The following is a 22,976-nucleotide window of genomic DNA, read 5'->3' on the forward strand; positions in this document are numbered from 1 at the left end:
GCCCATACACATCACTTGCACTCGCAGCCCTGGTGAGAGTTCCTTCAATGACCACAGTCCTATACACAGCAGAGACACAGTTGTGGAGGTGCTGCCCCACCTGCTGCTCATCTTTACGCCCTCAAACTAATCCATCAGATTACTGTTCCAACAGCTGAAAGAGGAGAGGGCTAAAAGCTCGTAGAAAGTGCTTACCCTGCGGCCTTTCATCCCTCTTATCCCTGGCGCACCACGGACTCCTGCTGGACCCTGGAAGGGGAAAAGGGAAACAAAATGAAGATGGAGGAAGAGGAAGGAATCAGCTGTTGGTAAGACCCCACATCCCTACGTGATGCAGACCCTTGGCCAGCAGGTTGGTTCATTAAACTCTCGCCAAAGACATCACCATATTTACTTGTCTATAAATTGTCTTTTTTTTAACTCACTGATTGTCTTTGGATTATGGACATTTAGGCCAAGGATTCTGGCTGAGGTTTGTGTGCTTAAGTATCTACAGCCTGTTGTCTAAGTGGTGTGATTTGAAGAGAAGTCGAAACATCCAGAATTCCCTCTGAAGCTATTAAAAGCAGCTGTTGTTCAGTATCTGTACAAAAATAATAATAATCAGGATCTGCTTTTCAGTTGTCCAAATACAAAATCAGACACCTCGCCTTAGACACCCAAGTTTGACTTTTTCAGCCAAATACCGATTTTATCTTCAAGTACATGTTGCCCTGCTAGTGCTGCATAAATATTCACACTGGCAGATAGATGCTAATTTCATTTGGACTGCTGGTGCTGCAGATGATCCTGTTCTTACACTTACAGAAAGGTTTCAGGTTTTCTTTTAACCCGGATTTGTACACACTAATCCATTATTGTGCATACAGAAAATGCAGAAAATGATTAAACAGCTTTTTGTTTGTTTGTTTGTTTTTCTGTTATAATATTGATGAGTTTCAAAAATTAAATAATATGTTTGATTAACAGGATTTATTTCTGTATTATAACTTTAAAATCCCATATTTAAAGTTAGTGCCTTTCTGCTGTCAGAAAAGAAAATCTCAAAATGACACATTCCATTCTTACTCTCTCAAACATTCCACATCAAGTTTTGATATTTATATATTAATAGCTTTTAACAACTGTCAACCCTCCAAACCTCACCATGGACCAGAACAAAATTGGACTGTGATCTTCCTACTGCTTGTACCACTGCCACTAATAAAGATTTTGCTTTTGGATTGGAGATATCTTTCTGCATGGCATGTAAGTTCAGAATACAAATGCTTAGCTGTTCTCACTCGAGATGGAAAAGTTAGTTGACTGTAACTATATTTGTAATCACAGTAAATCTTGGTTTTGCTACTGAGGTCAGTAGAAACTGGCACTGACAAGCAGTAGATGTGTCAGATGCCTGTTTTATAGAGGTTTTTATGATAAACAAATACTGAAATGAAATTCTTTATTGGGATTTGGAATATCCTCCTGGAAGTCTCAGCCTATCCCAAATAGCTTATGAAAATACAAGCACAGAAACATTCATTGTGATGGCAAAATGTTGAGGGAACAACTAGGTACCATGATGAGAATTTCAAGGAACTGTTTAGGAGAAGATGAGTGGCCTTTAATATACCTACACGTACACACTATTTTAAAAACTGTGTATTAACATAAAAGACGTTCCATGATGGTGAGTGAGAAGAGGGAAAAGGAATTCACAAGCCTCAGTGAGCTGAAATTAAGGGCAGTTTCCTACCATTGACTATATCTTTGCTTCCCATTCCCAATCACCCTCTATTGAATTAATCAGTCACCAGAGCTGCTAAGGCTCACTGGATAGTTTAATCCCAAAGATTTTAACAGTTTAGGATAAACAACAACGGCATGCCTCAGGTCTGGCTTGAAAAGCAAATAATGAATGTTTGGTGGAGAAACAGGCAGAAACAGCTGGAGTTAATGAGTGGGGATTTGATATTAGGGTATTAGATTTACTGGCTTTGTGGGGAAGTTTGACTTATTGAATTACGACTTTTTAAAATGCAGTTTTGGAGGAAACATTTTGCTTGGATGAACTTGTTATTTGCTTGCAGGAGAACAGGGAACTGAGGGAAGAGAAGGGGCCTGGGGATGGTCTCAGCTCCCAGAGCTCTGCAGAGAGATTTCAGCATCTTCAGTCAGAGGTGATGCCTCGACTCATACTGTTGTCATCATGTCGCAGTGAAGCAAGACAAAACTTTAGTACAGCTAAAGGTACTAGTTAGTGGTGCACTAGTGTTTCAGGACTGGGAGCTTTTTGCCACAGGGCCAGTGCAGAACCTACCTCTGCTAAGGATGCGCTCCAGTTCTGCCCCATGCTCACAGGCATGGAAGTAAGCAGGGGGTCTGCCTAATGCTCCAGCTGTCCCCAAGCCATGCAGCAGCTAATGTGCTGGGGGAGTTGCTAAAAAAGGGACAGCTAGAGATATCCAGCTGCCTTCTAGACTTCTGTTGACAGCAAGTGCTAGCATGAGGAGCCCCCTCTTTGCTGGGGGCTGCGGGCAACATCATGCACCTGTCATTGTAAGGGCCTGGTCAGGGCCACGTCGATGCTCTCCAGGTAAGGGGGGGTCACCCCAAGGTGCTGCTTTGCCTCAGACCTTTTCTTTCCCTCACCTCCATTGCCTTGTAGGTCTCTCCCCAGACAGCAGCTGGTTGCAGCCTGTGGACCCAGAGCATCCCCTAGCTCCCCAAAGTGGGCAGAGCTGTCACTGATCTGGAGGCCAAACCTTTGGCACTGCCCAGGCGTTCACTACTGTGATCTTCCTCCCAATTAACAACACTGTGGGAATTCACATGCTGAGCAAAATCCATTCCCTGTACCCACCCAGAGCTGCCTTTCTGTGGGTTCCAGCAAACAACACACAGCAGCATTTGTGCTGCTGGGAGAGCTGGAGCTCCGTCTAAACAACGGCTGTGGGAAACTGGAGCCACACTAAACTCTGCCTCCACACCAATTGCACGCTCCAGCCACAGCTGCACATGTACCCGACGAGCCCATCCAGAGGGAGGGTGCATCTGCGGGCAGCTGCTCTGCAGCTCCTCTCACTCCAGCGAGGGTCTTGGGAAAATGCAGGATGGAGTCACCACACGATACAGTCACTGTGTCGCATGATGTGATCACCATACTGCCAACCGTTCCCGGCAGAAATAGAGGGCCTTGCAAGAACACCTTGAGCGAGTGAGCTTGTGTCCTGCTAAAAGATTGAGGCTGGACTGTGAGTTTTGGATCCCCCATTAGGGAGATGGGCTACAAAAGTCTGAATTAAGCACCACTGCTTTCTTGGCACCTCTTTGCATGTTGCTCCTACAGATGCCCCATCCCTTGCCCCATATCTGTCGCTCAAATCAAACTCAAATCAGCTGGCACACAGTTGCCTGACTCAGCCCATGAATGCCCAGGATACAGGATGATGATTTTTGGTGTGTGGTATTACAAGGTGGTGACAGCCTTTACTTACTGTTGGTCCAGGAATCCCAGGAAAACCCACTCCTCCTGGTGTCCCAGGGTGCCCCTAGAAGGGAAGGAAGAAGAACATGCCGGGTGTGAATTTCCAGGATCTGCTCAGCCCTTCTTCCTCCAAGTGGGAAGACAGGAAAAAAGGTATTGTTGGTTGCTTGCAAGGTCAAGCAGCTCTGTTATGTTATGTAGAATTGCCCAGGGATGGATGGAGAAGGCCAGACTGTCAAAAAACCAGCTCCAACCTTGGTAGCAATAGAAGCAGTTAGATTTTCTAAACAGCCCAGAACAGGCTGAATTAATATGAAAATCTGTCTTTGGGTCTTGTATTATGGTAGACAGGAGGTAAGTGTCAGAGCAAGATAAGATCTTGCTGAGGTGCCCTCTGTTAAACTCCTAAACAAGGATCCCCAAATGGCAGTGCACACAGCAAAGCAAAACACCATGAGCGTGCTGCCCAAGCAGCCCGGCATCTCCAGCTGTCCCTGGCGACTTGGTGGGATGTGAACAACAGATCCCCGTTCCCAGACCCTGTCTGTTCAGTAGCCAGGATGCTTGGAAACAGGCAACCCTTTAGGTGCCATGGCTTGCCGTTCCTAGTTATCTCCACTTGACACAACAGGTCCTCAGCTGATGGAGCCGCAGAACACGTGTCAATATCCAGTGTTTCTCTGAAGGGGAGGCTGCTGAACACGACTGCTGGGGAGATGTTATACCTCAATATCCAGTCAGTCAAATGACCATTCCCATCCCCACAGAGACAGGATGAATTTGCAGCTGTTGTCACGTAACTGAAAGACCAGGAGAAGCTGCACCCTTTGGTAGGAAAGAGAGAGAGAGAGGCAGCAGCAAGAGCAAGAGGATGCAGACTTACTCCTTACCATCGACCCCTTGACTCCTGGAGGGCCTGGGGGTCCCACTGAGCCACGGTCGCCCTAGGAGAGACATGGGTGCATGGGGAAAAGTGAGAGTCTTGCTAACAAGCACTCTAAACTGCCAGCAACAGGGATCTAGAGCAATGAAACAACTAAAAGCTCCACAAATTGCAGTCTATGCCATCAGATTTCTACCAGAAAGACTTCCAGTACAGAATAATCATCACCCTCTTTCAAGTATCCATCTCATCAGAGTAGTTAAAGAGTAGACTACAGCAAGAATTAGTTAACCCTCCATATCCCAACAGAGGGGACTTTTGCCATCAAAGCACTGAGGAACAAGAAACAAGCAATGTGCAAGACTGCCTTCAACTCCAGGCAGTGCTAGGACTGGATCCCAGGAGATCTCCAGCCCTTCCCACCCAAGGCACAACATCCCTCTGTGCTCTGCACTATCATAATCCCTGCACGTCCTGGTGTTTTTAGAGGCACGGATTTGAAGGCTGTGGTCATGAAGTCCTGCTAAAAGCAGGGAATCAAGTTGGAAAAAACCAGAGGTGGTGCCAGAATAGAGATGGCTGGTGCTTTCAGATGACGACTGCAGGCGGTTTAGGGGACTCCCTCTCCTGTGGCTCATACTGGGACCACAGTGCAAAACCCAACAATCTGGAGACCTGTGTTTATGAGGGGTTCAGAGCCAGATGCCTCCACAGCGCACCCTGAAGATAATCCCTTCTAAAACAAGCCACCATTTGGCATTAAAAAACTTAACATACCAAAAAAATCACTTTTTAATTCCAAGAGTCTTACTTATACCCACGTGCAGAACATTTCACTTCCCCTGAGTATGTCCTTGGCCCTCCAGCTCAGTCAAGAAAGGGAAACAAGGTGTAAGCCTCCGCGAGCACCACTGTGACCCGCTGACACAAGTTGAAGGCATGGCTCTAGCGACAGGACATCGACTGCTCCGTTTTGGAGATGGTGGCAATCCCCACCACGACTGCCTGTACTCTCCCTTGCAGCCCTGATAATGCACTGGGAATTAGGTGTGTTATGTTTGTGTGCTTAGGGGGATGAGGAAGGAGGAGTTAGCAAATGCTGCCAAGTAGTTTACGCCCAAAATCTGACCTACCTTCCAACAGCTAAAGCGTAAGGGGAAATATTTTGTGGGCTCTAAGCAGCTTATTAAAAACAAACCCCAGAGTTTGTGTTGTCACCAGTTGGCCCCTGTAAACCAACGCAAGGATCTCTTTCCCCCTGAATGCATGGATTTTATTGTGTATTAACGGTATTGTTCTCTTTGATAATCTTTGGATTCTACTGGCTTCAGCCTTAAATTTTGCAGCTCTCGGATGGAGATTGCTGACTCAGCTATGTCTAATGAAAGCATATTTCCCACTTCATTTAGCTCACAACAGCATAGTAAGCTGTAGGACACTATGCCAGCTGGAGGCCTGGTTGAGGTTTTGATTTGATGATAGTTATTTCTGTCATCCATAAGTTTGTCCTGGTAGAGAAGAAGTCTGATAGAAATCACAGCTGTGCTGAGGCAGATTTTCAAAGGACAGCCTGGGCTTGCCTTGACACCAACGTAACATCATCGTGTTACAGAGCAGATCTGTGAGATGAGGATAGCTCATGTGGTCAAGGCATTAGCGTGGAAGCCATAGGACCAGATGTGAACTTACTGGAATGGGGAAAAAGATCTTCCCATGCCTCCTGCCTGGCAAACCCCTTACGCCTCATTCAACGCAGGGCTGCAGCTGCCGTTGAGACAACTCGCTCAGGCACCAGTTTTCTGTGTAACCACCTTGGACACATCACAGAGTCTTTATTCCTCTGTTTTCCTTCCATAAAATGCAGCCCACACCATGTCATTCCTTTTAGCTCTTGTGTGCGTTGATAGTTTGGACTGAGACTGCTTCTGCTACTGCCCCACCAGAGACCATCCAGTGTTTCGGGCTCTCCAAAGGCTGCTGCAGACAGGCAATAAAACACATTTGCAGCAAACACAGTGTAACTGTCACAGAATCTTGACATCATTACCCAGAGGACAGGGCTTGAAGTAATAAAAGCAAGAGAGAGAACTAATGTGTAGAATGCATCATTTCACGCTCTTTACTATCTTTATGGCTGGACTGTGAATAATTAAACCACCAATGAAAACCAGCAGTCAGCAACTGACACACAATGAGTGATATAGATGATTTGTCTTTGGAAGCTACCCCCGAATAAAATTTTATACTCTAGTAGAAAATAGTGTCCATTTACATTTATGGAAAATAAAGTCATTTTTCTTTCTGAAAAAGGCGTCTATCTGTACTGTACACAAGAGGGCACCAGCCCTTAGTAGCGTGCCCAGTACAACCACAGGGGCAGCAAGGATGGGATCAATCAAATAAAAAGGGAAATATTTGGACCAGCCTTTGCTCCGTTGGGTGATTGTATTCTTGCACCTTCTCTGCACCTGAGAAACTGCTGAGACCCCCTGTTCAACGCAGGCTCAGCCCTGGTCCTGTGCAACCCCACTGGTAACTCAGCATGGGCTTCTAAGCACATCTCTGCACAAATCTGTCTGTAACCTAAACTCCTTGGACTCCTCCCTTGACCAGGAACACAGGGCTGATAAGACCCTCATTCCCAGAAAAACCAGAACTGACTGTTAAATACAAGCTTTCTGGCAGATTATGAATGAATAAAGCTTAAACTTTGAGAGAATATTTGACAGCATTTCCTTGGAGGGCAAGCACATATTAATTCCTAAATGCAAAGGGGATGATTTTTGCCTGGCTCAAGATTAGCTCAGACACCCAGCTGGGTGTTGCACTGACATGACAACTTAAATCTCACAATGTTCCTCCCGCTCTGGTCTCCCTCACCCTGCAAAAGTTATAACAACCAACTCATTGCAAGCAATCTTACCTTTTCTCCCACTATTCCAGGCTCCCCTACGGGACCAATGAAACCCATTAGACCCTGAGGAAAGAGAAAAGCACAATTAATTTTCAGTTTTATTTGCTGAGAAAGTAAACAGTTTCTATGGTCCACCTTGTTGGTTGAAATAGCACAGCATCCCTTGTATACTGCTCAGTAATTCCTACTGGCTACCAGAGCGGACAGAGTTGCTCCCGGCCATGGGAACGTCTAACTCCACAGCTGGTTCTGCTTTAGGCGCCAGCTGGAACGGCAGCACTAGGATCTGCAAGAGCCACAACACACAGTATACGGGATGAGTTAAGCACGTTTTGTAGAAAGGCCGAGTCTATAGTGTGGCTTTGTTTTGCAAGCATTTCCCAAAACGTCAGCGCAGCTTCCCCAAGAGCATCAATAGCAGGAGCTCCTGGGTTGCACAGTCTGAGAGTTGCCATCATTTTCACTGCTGGACTGGGTAGAGTTCTTCTGGGTTAATTGGAGCTGCCTCAAACCCTCGTGCAAACTAATTTTGCCCTGATAGTGTCATGCTGTTGGGATGTCAGTAGGAAATAAAGGTCTGAGGACCCAGCCAGAGGGGCCAGCAGGGCAGTAGATCTATCACACTACTCAGAATCTATCTTGGAAAAATCTCCCAGTCTAAGCTCAGGATTTGTTAAGATTTAACAACGTTTGGGATAACAAAGAAACAAACAGAACTGCTTTTAATTAGGACGATGGAAATAGATGCAATGTTAAGCTAAGATTCCTGAGAATTAAAATACAGCAGCCTCCCTACCAACTCCAGCGGGTTTCTGGCTCTAGAAATGCTCTAGGACTGTCTTCTCTGCCACGGCAGGCGCATGATTCTCATGGTCTCATCCCTAGTCCCAGCAAGGGTCATTGGCAGAGAGACATCTATAGTTAGTTCCTCCAGTGAGTCTGTAACTAAAGAGATCTCCTGTTGGAACACTTCACAACCTGCCCACAGTTGGCATGGGTGGTCTCAAATGAAGCCATGCCCCAGCTTGTTCAATTTTAGGCAACAGTCTGATTGGTGCTGGCAGGTGTCAGACAGGAGGTGAATTCTTCAGTGATATCACCCTACTCTCCCTCTTTTTTAGAATAATTTGAAATCTTCATAATAAATTGTAAAGTTATTCTATGCAAATGCATCTTACCTTTCCACTTCAACATCAAGGAGGCTTTCAAATGACACACTCAAGAAAACATTCAGCATGAACAAACACGGGGGGAAAAAAGCTACACTAGGCAAGGCAACTTCTGGAGTGTGGTCTCAGAAAAGGGAGAGCTTTTGACCCTGCTATCTCTTCTCTGGGGGAACAGCAAGAAGCAAGCATTTCCACTCCTGCTTCATTGCTTTTTCCATTCCCAGCTGGCCTGACACGTGTGCAATTTGCTGAGGGGTTCTCTGTGGCCTGTGTGTTGTTGTGGTTCTGTTCACTTCTGTGCACTGACAGTGTAAAGTGATACCGCCCAGCTACAGAGGAGGACCCGGCACCGGCAGAGCAGCCTACTCACAGGTTGTGCAACTCCTCCTGCCACCAAAAGCCTCTCTCTCTCTCCATGAAGTTACACTCACAACATAACGCTGTAGCACAGAATAACCAGCCTCCTTGCTATTCCCGTATGTGTGAGGCTCAGCACATGCATTCAGAGACATAAAACACAATGTGGGTCACTCTCCGATGACTTTTAGAAGGAACAGCTTCTGATGATGACTCCAAACACTGAGAGACTTCATGCATTAACATTCCTCAGATGATGCAATTAAATGCCATCCTTTGAACATCACTGGAGACAGGAGATCCTCAGTGGGACATGCTTGATGGGCTCAACAAAAGCATCTCTCACTCAGAGGCTCAGCTGGCTTTGCCTCTTCCAGGGAGCAGACACACACTCTGCTTTGAGAGGCCCTTGTCACACTCCGGCATGGGAACAACATCCATGTGAAAAGTGTCTGGAAAAAACTCATGAGAGAAGGCAAAGAGCTCAGCGGGTACGTTGGAGCCTGGAGTTAGATGCTTGCATTAGAAATCCATCCATAGATGATGTCCCAGGAGACCAGCACACCACTGTGCCATGATGGAAATATTGATTAACCACGGGAAGACAACTACCACAGGAAAGCTCTACTATCCCATCAGGAGCTTGATGTCACTGACCCTTTAGACACCAGCACTGAAATGGTCTTTGCTGTGTCCGATGCTGAAGCAGTCCCAGTGCACAAGCGTGCCATTGCAGCCAGGCTGCATGGCCAGGACACACGGCCAGGACACGTGGACAGGACACACGGACAGGACACACAGAGAGGACACACGGACAGGACACATGGACAGGACACATGGACAGGACACATGGACAGGACACACAGACAGGACACATGGCCAGGACACACGGACAGGACACACGGACAGGACACATGCACAGGACACATGGACAGGACACACGGCCAGGACACATGGACAGGACACACGGACAGGACACACAGACAGGACACACGGACAGGACACACAGACAGGACACATGGCCAAAGCAGTGCTGGGCTCAGCAGTGATTGCCCAGCACAGGAACCAAAGGGAGAGTAGGCAAATTTGCAAGATCTGCATATGCAAGGTTGCCACTGGGTGGCATTGCTGAAGGCTCCTGAATCAATTATCCTTTCAATTAGACACAAGTGAGATACATCGCTGATAACTGTATCCAGTTACTGAAGTTTTCCAGTTGCCCAAGGCCATGAAGAAAGCAAATGTTAAGGCAGAGGAGAGAATGGCAAAGCAATGAGACGGAACGAGGAAATGCATTGCTAGGCAAAAATAAGCTAATAAAGCAAGAAAGAACAAATCTGTTCCTACATTTCCAATTTATCAGAAAAACTGCTGAACGCTCTCCCTGGAAGATGGTCTCTTTAAGATATTTCTGGGTTCCTTAGGTCAGTCCCTGCAGAAGAAGAGAGATCCCTGCTCTTGCAGCGAATGTTGTCACCATTCAGACCAAGACGGTTTCCAAAGCACTTCTGAGGGGCACTGCATACCCAGACTCAGGCTTGAAGGGTAACCTGCTGTCCGCAGCAGCATCAGCTCCCACCCTAAAAGGTCTCTAAGGAGTCTGGGTGATGAAGCGAGACACACCGGCTGTGCTTCCCAGCCGAGGCGGTGCTGCTCTACAGCTGGTTTGCAGAGCACCGACTGCAGCACACCAACCAGCCCACAAGCCCAGGGACCCCTTCCCTGTCACAGATGGGCCGTTTGTTATCGCAGCTCATGCGGAAACCTGCCGGCACTGCCAACGCAAGCAGGGTAGAGGCGAACGCTGCACTTGTTGCCTGTGGAAACTTCAGGATGGAAGGGGAGCACAGCCAACATTTCTGGCCTGGTTTTCACTCTGAAACCAGGGAAAAATCTGTCTGCGCTGGTACGTCGTGTTTCTGCTCAAGGGAAGATGTCACTGTGCCCCGTGTACCCAGCAAGAGGAGCATCCTGTGGTGTGACCATGGGACTGAAGAGGGATGGCAGAGCAGGGACCCTGTGACACGGCCAGGCTTCCAGCACAGGAGCTCTGTAGTGTTTCAGCCAATACTGTCTGCCTGGGGCTAAATGAACTAACGGTGCTGTGTCTGCAAGCAGACACAAATCAAGATAGATATGTCTAGGAAAAATAAATCTCAGTAAGTTATTGGGAGTACATGAAACTACTGGGAGAGATTGGATAATGATATTCTTCACCGGCCAAAATGGGATAGACACTGAAGGGAACAAAAGCAGCAAAAGATTTAGGTTTTAAGAACCAGAAAAGCCACCGGTGGCAAATATTAAATCAAAGCAGACATGAATTGTGGCCATTACACTAAAATGGCTGTGGCATAACATATTTTTCCCAGGTTCCCAGGGTTGAAAAGAAGCCCTGCATCAAACACTACTCCAGGCAGCGTGTGTAATGATGCACGTGAAGTCCCAGCAGCGGTGGCGGCCCGGATAAAGGCCCACAGTATACAAGAAAGAATGTAAAACATTTATATTAGACAGAGAGTTCAGCATGTCGCTCATGATTCAGTCTGCTGTATTCCCCAGCCAAGGGCATGGCGGAAAAGGGATGGAGATTGTTAAAAAGTTGCTGGGGGCTTGGGGTGAAGAAAAGGGGGGGACTGGCGGGTTGTAATTCCTAACTCCTGTCTGGCTTTCCCCATTTATTGTCCAGCCCTGTCATAATTAAGCCCCCCCTCTTGGCTGCATCAACAGAGAGCAAGTCAGCAATGAAGCCTTGCATAAATCATACCCCATTTGAGAGAAACAACCGAAAGGCGAGCCCAGCATGAGCAGGGTCTCCCAGGGACGGGACAGCCAGTCACTCCCAGCAGGAACCGATCATGGCCTTTCTGTTTTACTGGTTCGCTAGAACTCAAAACAAAACAAACCAGGGACAAAGGATGGGAGGGAGTAAATGTACAATCCTCCCATTCAGATGAAAGAAAGGGAAAGTAAAACAGTAAATATCACAGTTTCAGGGAGGACGCTCTGACCCGCAAAGAAAAGCCACGCGGTTTAACCCCTTGTGCACCACACTCAGCCATACCCTGGGGCCGCGTTGGGTTCCCACTGCCCTTTGGGGAGCGACAGAAGCGAAGGTGGAGACACACTGACAAAACACCTTGTCAGATCAAAGAGGCTGCATACACTACAGTGCCCATAAATCCCCGAATGAGAGGTCTGCAGCTCAGAAAGGTGCTTTGGAGGGCAAGGTAAATGCATGCTGCTCTAAGATGTAGGAAACGTTGGAGCAATTTCCTGCTTGGTTCTTGGCAACCCATTTGATCTTAGTCAACCAATGATGTTGGTTTCCTCTGACAAATTATTTTAGAATAATATCTGATATTGGGACAACCTGCTTCTCCCTCGAAGGAAGACATACCCACTAGGGGCCGTGGAGTGACTGCCCTTCCCAGCATGGTGCGATGGGCGCGTGGCTGACCCCAACATCGCCATGCACGTGAGCAGGGCTGTCACTTCTTGTAGAGTAAGAAGGATTCAAAAAGCTGTTCCCGCTCTGACAGGACTACTCTTTCCCATTAAGGCCATAGGTCAACTGTAGCCTCTTTCAGCTGGCACAAATCTTCACCGATATTTCAGTCTCTAGTGCAGAACAGGGAGTGTCCATGGGCTTGCAGTACTCTGCCCCAGTTTGCTGTCCTGTCTGCTCCTGTTGCTTCTCCCACAGGCTTGTCTGACCTTCAACATGGACATTTCAGTGACATCCTCCTGCTTTACATTCCCAGATCTGGAACAGGAAGGTTGGTGGCCTGGGCCAGAGGCCCTGTATTCTTCTACATATCCTTCTGCCTCCATCTACTGGCAAGGAAGGGTTAAATCACACATTTCCAGGGTACAGGGGACCCCAGCAGCTGGAGTCCTTCCAGCATATGAAGACAACAAGCATCTTATGAATGAACTTTCTGAGTCAGTGTCCTTGCAAAGGAAAAACAATGCATTAGGGACTGCCCTGTGGCTTAAAACCTAATTTTTCCAATGAGAGCTCAAGTGTCACTGGAAACCTTACAGAAACTCCCATGTTTGCCTAAACAGATGTTCCTAAGAAAGGGAAGAGAGCTCCAGTGAGATGGATGGTTGATCTTTACTCACGCTGCTACACTGAGCAGAAACCCTTACGGAGGGCAGAGCAGCAAATCTGAAATGTTTGACCAAGCCTATTGTGCCCATGGAATAGAAAACATCAGGGCCTCCACAAGAGAAAACAGGGGTGAGGTGAAGGTCTCTTGGTGCCAAGTGACCTGGGTAGCGCAGTCTCTCAGAGCTCTGCAAAAAAACAACCCAACCCCAACACCAAATGCCGAAGCTTAGGTGGAGGGAGGAATGAAAACCCAACACTCCAGCATTGTTCAGCAAAGGTGTGCTGGGAAAGGACGTTATTTCTCAATAATCTGGTGCGACATTTTTGTTCTAATGACTTGACTAGTATGGGAATGGAAATTCTTTCTGGGTGATATTTCTAGACAGAGACTAATTGACTTAGAATAATACAGTCAGCTTTCATACCACTGTGCTGGTTTCAGTGTCAGCAGAGGCCAGCTGTGTTTTCTTTTTGGTGAACAGTGGCCTACAGTTTTCATCCAAGGTCAGTCCTGAGGGACGTTAAAGAATAATAATCCTAACAATGCATTGTCCTTCAAGGACAACATCTTGTTAAGGATCTCAAAGCACTTCTAAATATTAATTTTTAACTGTAATACAACAGCATCCACAGGTGGCACCTGAGAACAGGAGGAATTGTGTTAAGTACTGTTCAGAGCTGACTTACACCTTCCACAGAAGGGAAAACAGGCAGAGCACTGGAAAGTGATGTCTGAGATCATGCAGAATCTAATAAAGCTGCAAACTAGAGCTCAGGTGTACAAACAACTTTGCTTCTTCAGTTGTTGTTCTTCGTGAAGTAAATTATTAACCATAATACAGAAACGGCTCTATTTTCCAAATAGAAATAACTGTTCTTGATATATACTGAGACTCATCAGATTGCTGGTACTGAAAGGATCCACCTTGGTTTTTTGGACTTGCTTGGTCAAAAACCCATGGAAGAACTGACACCCAGCTGTTGCATACAAGGGAAGAAAGAGCCAGAGAGGCTGAAAAGCTAAACCAAATGAAACTTGACCAGCCAGCAGGGAAAGTGTTGGGAAGGACAGCTGTGCTGAGAAGCAGTGCCCTCTTTGCCAGGGCCAGCTGCTGCAGCCACCTTGGTGTGGTCATGTAGGAATGCACAGAACATGTTGGAGGCTCTGTGGCTGCAATTTCAGGGTTGGTGGTGGACAAGTTGGTTGGTTTCAATCACAGAGACATAGGAACAATTGTTTCTTTTCCCTTGATGCCTGTGGTTCCCCTGAAGCCTACAGGGATGATGCATGTCCCCTTTCACCCCAGCAGAACGCTCTCTTGCGGTACAATAAAATGCAGCTCAATGCCCTCTTCTCCGCGGTCTGGTTTCTCCAGCTCCTATCTCCTCTGCTCCAAAAAAATTCCAGCAGGAGCCAAAGCAGCACAGCACCCAAAGTAGAGGATCTTACCCTTAAAATCTAAATAGGCAAAACCTGGAAATGGATCGTTTAGGGATAAGAGGAATACACAGAAATTCACAACCTCTTTTCCTGACCTTGGCTTTGCCTCCTCGAGAAACGCAGCCAGCTGTGTGTGCTGTACTGCTGCCAGCACTGCCAGCACATCCACCTGAACTGTGACTTTATCAGAGCACTTGGCCTATGGAAAAGACCCTCAGTTTAAAACAGACACCATGGTCACTATCAGTGCTGTTCACCAGGAGCTTCAGCCAGACCACGCACCCCAGCTGGGGCACCAGGACTATGGGCAGGTTTGAGGTGGACAGAAACCCCTGGGCACTGTCCTCTGCCTGCACTCTGGTCTTCTAGGAGACAGTGTACATAGGAGATCATCAAACAGACAAGGAAAACAAAGAGTTTACCTGCTCACCAACTTTCCCTGGTCGGCCATGGTTTCCTGGCTCCCCCTGCAAGACAAGGAGAGGCAAGGCACAGAGGTTACCTGGTGCTCCCACTCAGACCCTCAGTACAACATGATTCTTTGTACACCCATGATTTGGGCTGCCATGGAAAATCTGCAAGAAGCATCATCTTACAAAAAGAGCTGTGACTTGAGAGATAATCCAAAGCAAGAAACACAACTAACACAAACATGGAGTAAACACTTGCTGTTCTGGAGTGAAATGACCTAAAAGCAGCTAGTCCTGCTGTGGAAAAATAACCTTCACAAAACCAAACTTAAACATTGAAACATAAGCTGTCTACTTGGCATAGCCTAGACCTGGTTGTTTTAACCCCATGTTTAATAAGGCATGACTGCTCAACAGGGATGTTCCTGAAGTTAGGGTGTTTCTGACCCGTAACTTTTCAACCTGAAGGACTCAGTAAAACAGACAGATGAAGACAGATACATCATCAACAGGAAGAGAGTAGGAAAGGACCCTGATTAACCAAAAGATTTGAGGAGCATCTAGAGAAAGCAAGAGTGCGGACACCATGGGGAGGTAGAAGGGATCCAAGAAAATTCACCTGCTGGTGGAAGTGTCACAAGAATAAAAGACAACCCAACTACTCCCAGGCAGTACCGTACCCTGATTCTGCTCTTGCGAAACCTCAAACATAAGCATGTTGCTGTCACGTGGAGCATCCACATGAAAACCACCAAAAGAACCCACATGAGATAAATCACAGTGCAGGGTGAGAGAAATTCACAAAATAAGAAAAATGAGGGGTGAAAAGTAGAGGAGGAGAAGAATTTCTAACGCACAGGGATAAGGGCAGCCATGGCAGCACTCGAAGGCCGGCAGAGTGCCCCTGGACAGGCTGTCCAGGGGCCAGACTCACCGCTACAATCAGTATTGTCTCTGGATGATGGCAGTTGTATTTTCTCAGTAGGCAGATACTCCAGATGTGCTGCCAGACCACATTTTTGCTATTTACTGTTTGAAGAGGTTGTTTTTGTTGGGTTTTCTCTTTCCTTTTGAGTGTGGGTTTGTGGAGTGGACTGCCCTGGGATGGCTCCCGCTGCTAATTAGGCAGCAAAGATAGGAATGATGTGCATTGTTTTAGAACAAAAACGTGGAGCAGCAATGGAAAATAAGATGAGATGATGGAGCAGGGAGTTGGTTAATATCAAAGGAGGAACACACTTGTTTATAATAAAGCACATGGCTTAAAAAAATGTACCATCATTCTTTTTGGTGAAGAAACCAAGCAGAAGCTGAGATCCTAAAATTCAGAGAAAAAGAGAAATCCTCAGTTCCCCATGTCCTGTCTGGAATGAAAATCTTAGGCTTGGAGAATGGTAAAGTTGAGAAAAATATTGTCCTCTTTCTTTCCTCCCTTTCAACCACTGCTTTCCTGATCAGGAATAAACTCACCTTTGGACCATCAGGACCAGGTCTTCCTGAAAATCCCTTCCGACCAGATCGACCCTGAAATAAATGGAAAAAAAACCCCAAAACATAAAAAGCTTGCAGCTGCCCTTAGTCACAGTAGTCTGTTTGTGGACCTATATGGTGCAGCTTACAAGCAGTGCTCCCTGCGAATTCTGGGTGCTTGAGGTGCCGCAACCCTTACTGAGCCAAGGCAGCACAAGAGGAAAGCCCTGTGTCTTGGGTGACACTAGGTCTGATCCATGGGGAACACACCTAGACAGCTACTCCAAGGTTCAGCCCATTGCTGACCCTCCAGTTCGATTCCTTTAGTTAAACGTCACATCAGAAAGACACTGCTTGGACTATAATTAACCAAGGGCTTTGTTGCTTCCCTTTAGTTTGTTATGTGCCACATTCAGCTGGATTTATTTTACTTCCAGCATTTTTCCTGTAGCAATGCCAGCAAGGACACCAGCAGTCTGAGCATTCAAAGATGCTAGCATTGGCAGGGACTTGGCCAGCTTCTCGGGGGCTCTATCCCTGGCACCCAGAGAGGATCTGGCAGTAGAACTGTCCCTACAGTGGGGGACGCCAGGCTGACATTCACAGCAACAGGTCAGAAAAGCAGAAATAAACCTGCAGACCAAAAGCTCATGCTGAGCCTTCCCTTTGGCTGGAAGAACACTTATGTTGCTGTCCCAGGCATTGTAGAAACAGGATTTATCATGTTGCTCCAGAAAGGTATGAAAGTATCTACCAGAACAGTGGGGGAAATGCAAGATAAAACACTTATTTTCCAATCCACCTAGAAGCCCCAGCAGAGTTACCAATTTTTCAAGATACTTTACTATCCTGCAGTAACAATTATGTATATAACCATTACAAAATCCTGAGCTGGCAAGCTCACAGATATGATAATATCCTTTTTGTTTCTTCTAACTGTGTTTCTGTGTTACATCACTGTGTTCAGAGTGGTGTAGAGGTCAAAAAGGACTCTCTCACTGTCTGGTCTTGCTTTTCCCCTCTACTCATTGAAAAATACTATAAATCAAGGAAAAAACCATCATGGCTGGTTACAGAGATGGTTTCCAGTCAGCATGCTCTATTGTGAGGATGAACTATTTAAATGCTAGAGGGTTTTTCAAGGTCTGATACTTTAAGCAAGTTATAAAATTACAGTCCCACTCAACACCCTGTACAAGACACTTCCTTGACTTTTAGCAATCCTGGATCAAGCAGTTGGACCAAGCCCTGGACAAGACAATATTTCTTAGAAGGGCAGATCAGTCCCCAGACCTGGAGGTTTGAAGCTTTATGTTAATTTAACTACAATTCCATTGCAAGGTGAACAGAGCTGGTAGTAACTGAGTAAATGACTGAAACCTACCTCCGGACCAGGGACTCCTGGTGGTCCTAAGGGTCCTTCATCTCCCTGAGGTGACAAGAAATCAAAATAAAAGGCAAAATAGTGACAAAATTTGGATTCACCATGTGGCAAGAACGAAAGATCTGCAGTATGAGCAGCAGTTAAACACAGGCTGTGTGCTCAGCTGTCACATTCTAACAACTGAGTCTTTCTGAACCTTAGAGCAGGCAGCTCAGCATCTCTGAGGTTTCTCATCCCCCTTTCCCCATCTCAGGAAAAAAAATCAAGAAAAAAAAAAAATCAAGTCCTGTCAGTAAAGGTCATCCAAAATTTGACCAAAGTCAACACCAGTTGATTGGGCCTATCATGGGCTGGATTTAGCCCATAGGGTACCCTGGACATGCTCACATGACTCTGCTTCATTTGATTTGGCAGGGAATTGAATGCTGTAGAGCTCTCTACTCTTTTTCTCTCTCTTTCCCCCCCCCAAAAAAAAGGATGTTGCAAAGTTTCCCACAGAACCGTTTGGCAACTATATGAAGGTTTCCTTTTTGCTTTCAAATAGGACTACACATGCTGCAGCATGGAGCTATCTCAAAATCTCACACAGCAATTGGACTCGGTCCTCTCCCTTGGCTCTACACCAGTTTCTAATGTGATAGGATCAGATCTACAGTTTCTAGGAGACCTTCAATTAAGCTTCACAAAAATTATCTCAAGTGTCTATAACGAACTGCCAAGAGAGAAATTAAAAGCTCTCTTGGCAGCCACAGTTCTGGCTGTTCTCATTTAGGTGGTCAGCCGTGGTAATGAAGTGGCACGAGCTGGCAGGCGGAAGATGGGACTGGAAGTCAGGAACCCAGCTCAACAGGCTCAGACAAACCACACACAATATGCCACATTTCAAAAGATGATGTAATCCACAGCCTTGACCTACTGCCTTGGGTAACAGCAGTGGTAAAGGCACAGTGGTCTGGTCTGGTGCATATTCAATGTCCTTCAGCACAGCTTATGTTAAACTCCATCTCCATGTCTTCAGTCTTACTTTTGCACTCAGTAACTAGAGTAAATTGAAGGCAGCTTGGTCATGCCTGCCTGAACCTGGAATGTAGGGGTTCGATTCCTTTTTTAAATTGCCTAGAATATTTTTTTTCCTATTTCAGTGCAAAGAAGTGAGCTAATTTGCATTAATCCCGTTTAGAGAGCAAGCAAAAGAGTTCCCAGAAAAAAATTAAGAATTATTAGTGCTATTAGAATGACCTCCTGCCCATGCACGCACTAAGTATTATTTGCACAATGTCTCATGACTCTGGAAAAACAGCTTACACTGGCCTGAATGAGAAGAAACTACACTGAAGTCACTGGAATTACAACAGGATAAACAGAGGGCACTCAGGCCTTCTCTGCTGATGCTGTTAAGTATTTGCAGCTCCAGGACAATTAAATAAATGACAATCATCCCTTCTTAGTGACTGTGAGCGGAATGAAACCTCAGGTTTTCACATCAAGTGGTAAGTGATAGCTGTAAGCTGAGATGCAGGGGCAAATGAATCTTTGCAGAGCAGCAATTTCAGTTTATGTACACTTAACAGATGGATATTGCTCTGTAGGAGAGAGTGGAGTCTGCAGGTCTCACGGATGAAAGAAAACACACTCAAAGGAGGAGAATGCAAAAGCCATGTCAGGGCATGCCTGTGCAAGGGGATGCGCAGGGAAAAGGGCACTAACACCTGTTCTGGGTGTACGTGGGTGTGGGGGAACAGACTTTAAAGAAAAGCCAATGCAGACTTTCGGGTCAGCAGATGCCAGCGGTGACTGGAAGCAAAGATCACAGGACTGCAACTTAGTGCATCTCTGATCACAGCATAGGAGTATCTTCTTCCAGATACAGAGGGACTGGAGGATTTCAAGTTGCAGGCACCATTTCAGCATATATTAATCTTTAAAATTCAACATTATACTTTAAAACCAATTTACTTTTGGTCTGAGGACACTCACCTCTTGTCCAGGCAGTCCTCTTGGCCCAGGTAAACCTCTTGCTCCTGGCTTTCCCTGAGAAAGAGCCAAAGGAAAAGATACTCAGAAAATAGAAACATAAGCTCAGAAGGGCAATTAAAATGAGAAGGTCTCTTTCACAGCCACGGGACATCATCCAATGTCAATTTTGTTACAGAAAAAAAAATTGAAAAAAAGAAAACTCTGCACTTGGAGGGACCTCAAGCCAAACAGACCAAGCTGAAATGTTGGCCAGGGACAATCTTTAGGAATCTCCAGGGTTTTCTCTCTCCCTCCTTCCCACTACTTTATTTTCCCTGGCTGCCTCCCACCCCACACAGAGCCTCAATCTCTGCCCCACTCACCTTCAGGCCTTCAGGACCATTTTCTCCTGGTGGGCCAATGTCACCTGGGAAGCCCTGAAGAAAATGAGAAATAGTCAGGGTGCACAGGTGGAGTTTTGCAGCCAGCTTCAGAGGACAGCCTCCGTGAGAATTTTAATTAAAGGCTAAGGGCCGAGACGTTTGTTACGTGCTGGCAGTGTCTGTGTGCTGGCCACTGCGTGGCTTCTAGAGGGAATGAAACAAGACAAGGGCAGCAGTGCTATCGGTTGGATTCAAGAGCAGCCTTTCCTAGCAGTTCCCTTTAGGTCCATCTTCTTAGAAGATTTATTGCTGTGAGGCCCTCCCTGTCATCACACGGCTAAAAACTGCAATTTGGGTTTTAATTAATCTTTATGAGTCAGCGCATAATCTCATTGCTCCGAGAAACGAACTGCACGCCTCGGTGACAAAGGGAAGCAGGCGAGGAATTAGGAAAGGTGCTGACATGCTCATTAGCTGCCGCCTTCAGCCAGGCAGTGACTTCTTTCCACCCACCAGCCCTTCGCTGAGGAAACAAAGGAATCTGTGGTTACTTCCAATAGCAACAAAGAAGAACGATTGCTAAGTGGCAGCACTCGACCGAGAGCCCTTCCAGACCCAGCAAAATACCAGAACACTGATGAAGGGAAAACAGACCACCAGTTGTGCTGGAGGTGGCTCTCTAGCATCTTACAGACATTGTCTGGTTGCTTATGAAGAAGAAAAAGGACAATGTGCTGGGAAGCTGATTCTGCATTTAAGGTATCACTGAGACAATTTTTTTGGTAAAGGCAGTAAGGGTCTTTTTCTACTTGAAATGGTATTCTGTGGGAGAAAAAATGATAAAACCCTCTATGATATTTACAACAAAAATTGGAAGGAAAAATCAGGACACCATGAGATACAGAATGGGTCATGACCCATCTTCAATCTCCTTACCTCATCACCACTCATGTACCATCCTAGCAGAGAACTGAAGCCCTACACTAAAAAAAGGAGGGTAGGTGGAAAGTGAGATGCAAGATTCAAGAAATGAGTGTTCTGCCCCACAAAAGCAGTTGAAGAACAACTTCAAGGGCCAGAGAACACCAAGGTGAGTAGAAAGACCAGTGTCCAAAGAGTCTAGCTGGTGGCTGGGAGACAGTCTGGGGCTCTTGGTGAGTTAGAGACAATCTTTGGGGACTGACCTTTCTGAACAAGAAAAAGAACAAGCTGTTACATACAGGACTTGCACAGGAAGACTGGGAAGAAAAAGGCTTGGAATGGTAGTTGGAAATCAGGAAATCTGAGTGCAGTACAAGATGGGACAGTTTACCCCATCTCTCACTTTGAACGAAAGTGGACCTCAATTCATTAAATAACAGTAAATCCCACAACACTGCAAAGCTCTTTCTGCCTCGGTGTTTCTGGACCTTGGTGTGACATTGTCCTGAACCAATCCATCTGCCCATCGTTAGCAAAAGCTCTGACCCCAGAACACCCCAGTTTCGGGTTGGTAAATGTATCAGGGCTCAGGTGCCATGGTGAGCAGTAGCAGTGGCAGCCGTCCCCTCCCTCCGTTGGGCTGGGTGCCCACTTGGGAGGCAGCGTTTGGCTCTTGCTTTCCATATAAATTAGCAACAGCTATATGCATATGCCTCCTAATCAAAACCCTCTGTGGGCCTGTCTGTGTGTACACAGCTCGGGAGCTAAAGGCCTCCAGTGGGGAAAGAAGATGGGCATCTCTCAAACACCATATGGGTGTTTATCAGAGAGCTGGTGCTCAGTGGGGCGGCAAGCTGCAGGCATCAAATAACTACTGCAGAGGCAAAAAGAGATGGGAGAGAGGTGTTACCGTGAGAATTTGCTGAAGAAAGGACACTGCAGAAGTTACCAAAGAAAGGAAAGATGTGAGGAGGACGTGGTGGGACATACCTCAGGGCCAGGTGGTCCTGGAAACCCGACTGGACCTTTGTCACCGACTTTTCCCTGCAGAAATCAGAAAAACATGGAGAGAAGTGAGCTGGCTCCTGGCTATTGGCTTTCCTGTTTAGAATAGCACACCCCTGCCAAGCTGTCTTTCCAGCTGGGCACTGAACCTTTAGAAAGGGAGATGAGGAAGCAGAGGATGCTTGATCACTTACCAGGGGGCCCGCTTTCCCTCGTGCCCCAGGGACCCCAGGCAAACCCTGGCTGCCCTGAGAGAGAGAGACAGATTTTTTCAGAAAATACAAAGAAGCATAAAAAAAAGATACCACTTCCCCGGGCTCCAGCTCCTCTGCAGCAGAGAGGAACATTTTCTAAGGGGCTGAACTCAGCCCTGCAAGGGGCTGGGACAGTTGCACTAATGTCAGTGAGCCATTTCTGCTAAAGCTGGGGCTGAATTTAACCCCAAAGAACATGAGCCGTTGCAGTTCGTTGTGGCTCAAAGCCACGTAGGCCCCAGTGCAGCGCTAAGTAGAGCATTAGTCAGCTGAAGTTGGTATCATATTGTAGTCACAGGGGAGAAGTCATTTACTTAGAAGTTATGCACAGTGTTAAGTGCTCCACTGGGTCAGGGTTTAAGCTGTCACACTGAGCAGACAAAACCTCTGAGTCTGCAGTCACTGGACCACACACATTCACCCCATCCCCCTCAATCCCATCCCTTTACCTCCAATTTCTGTACGAATATATGTCTCCTTTTACAGAAATCCCCCAGTAGAACTGCTTTTATTATGAGTAACAACAAAATCCATATATTGACATGAATTTTAGAAAGGCACAGTGTACCCCAAATGAGAACTATCTGAGCAGGGAAACCTGACAGCAGGATGCAGCTAGTTCCAGCTCCTCGTGGCTTAAGATATGCTGAGAAAGCTGGTGGCCACACATACTGCTATGTACGGAAAAAAAAATGGTGGAGAAAAGACCAATTACCTTGTCTCCTTGGAAGCCGACATCTCCTGGAACACCTGCTCCTCCCTGATCACCCTGGATACACATCACCAGAGAGTTAAAATAGGCAACAGCAATGGCCAAAATGCCCAGGTAGATGCTAGACGGTG

General features: G+C 46.5%; 1 protein-coding gene across 3 annotated transcripts in view; it reads right to left on the minus strand.

Annotated features, from left to right (window-relative positions):
* LOC113486516 (collagen alpha-1(XXVII) chain-like) overlaps positions 1-22,976 on the minus strand; it is a 162,012-nt gene that overhangs the window by 55,485 nt on the left and 83,551 nt on the right. For 2 of the 3 annotated variants that reach the window (XM_026860525.1, XM_026860524.1), the window contains 12 exons: positions 22,849-22,902; positions 22,074-22,127; positions 21,865-21,918; positions 19,954-20,007; positions 19,592-19,645; positions 17,615-17,659; positions 16,231-16,284; positions 14,773-14,817; positions 7,276-7,329; positions 4,360-4,413; positions 3,480-3,533; positions 196-249 (listed from right to left, as the gene is read on the minus strand). In XM_026860525.1, the coding sequence (XP_026716326.1) occupies positions 196-249; positions 3,480-3,533; positions 4,360-4,413; positions 7,276-7,329; positions 14,773-14,817; positions 16,231-16,284; positions 17,615-17,659; positions 19,592-19,645; positions 19,954-20,007; positions 21,865-21,918; positions 22,074-22,127; positions 22,849-22,902 (630 nt within the window). The remainder of the gene's footprint in view (positions 1-195; positions 250-3,479; positions 3,534-4,359; positions 4,414-7,275; positions 7,330-14,772; positions 14,818-16,230; positions 16,285-17,614; positions 17,660-19,591; positions 19,646-19,953; positions 20,008-21,864; positions 21,919-22,073; positions 22,128-22,848; positions 22,903-22,976) is intronic. The other variant, XM_026860526.1, reaches the window with a different exon arrangement.

Source organism: Athene cunicularia (assembly GCF_003259725.1).
Source record: "Athene cunicularia isolate RWA chromosome 17 unlocalized genomic scaffold, athCun1 chr17_part1, whole genome shotgun sequence".
NCBI lineage: Eukaryota > Metazoa > Chordata > Aves > Strigiformes > Strigidae > Athene > Athene cunicularia.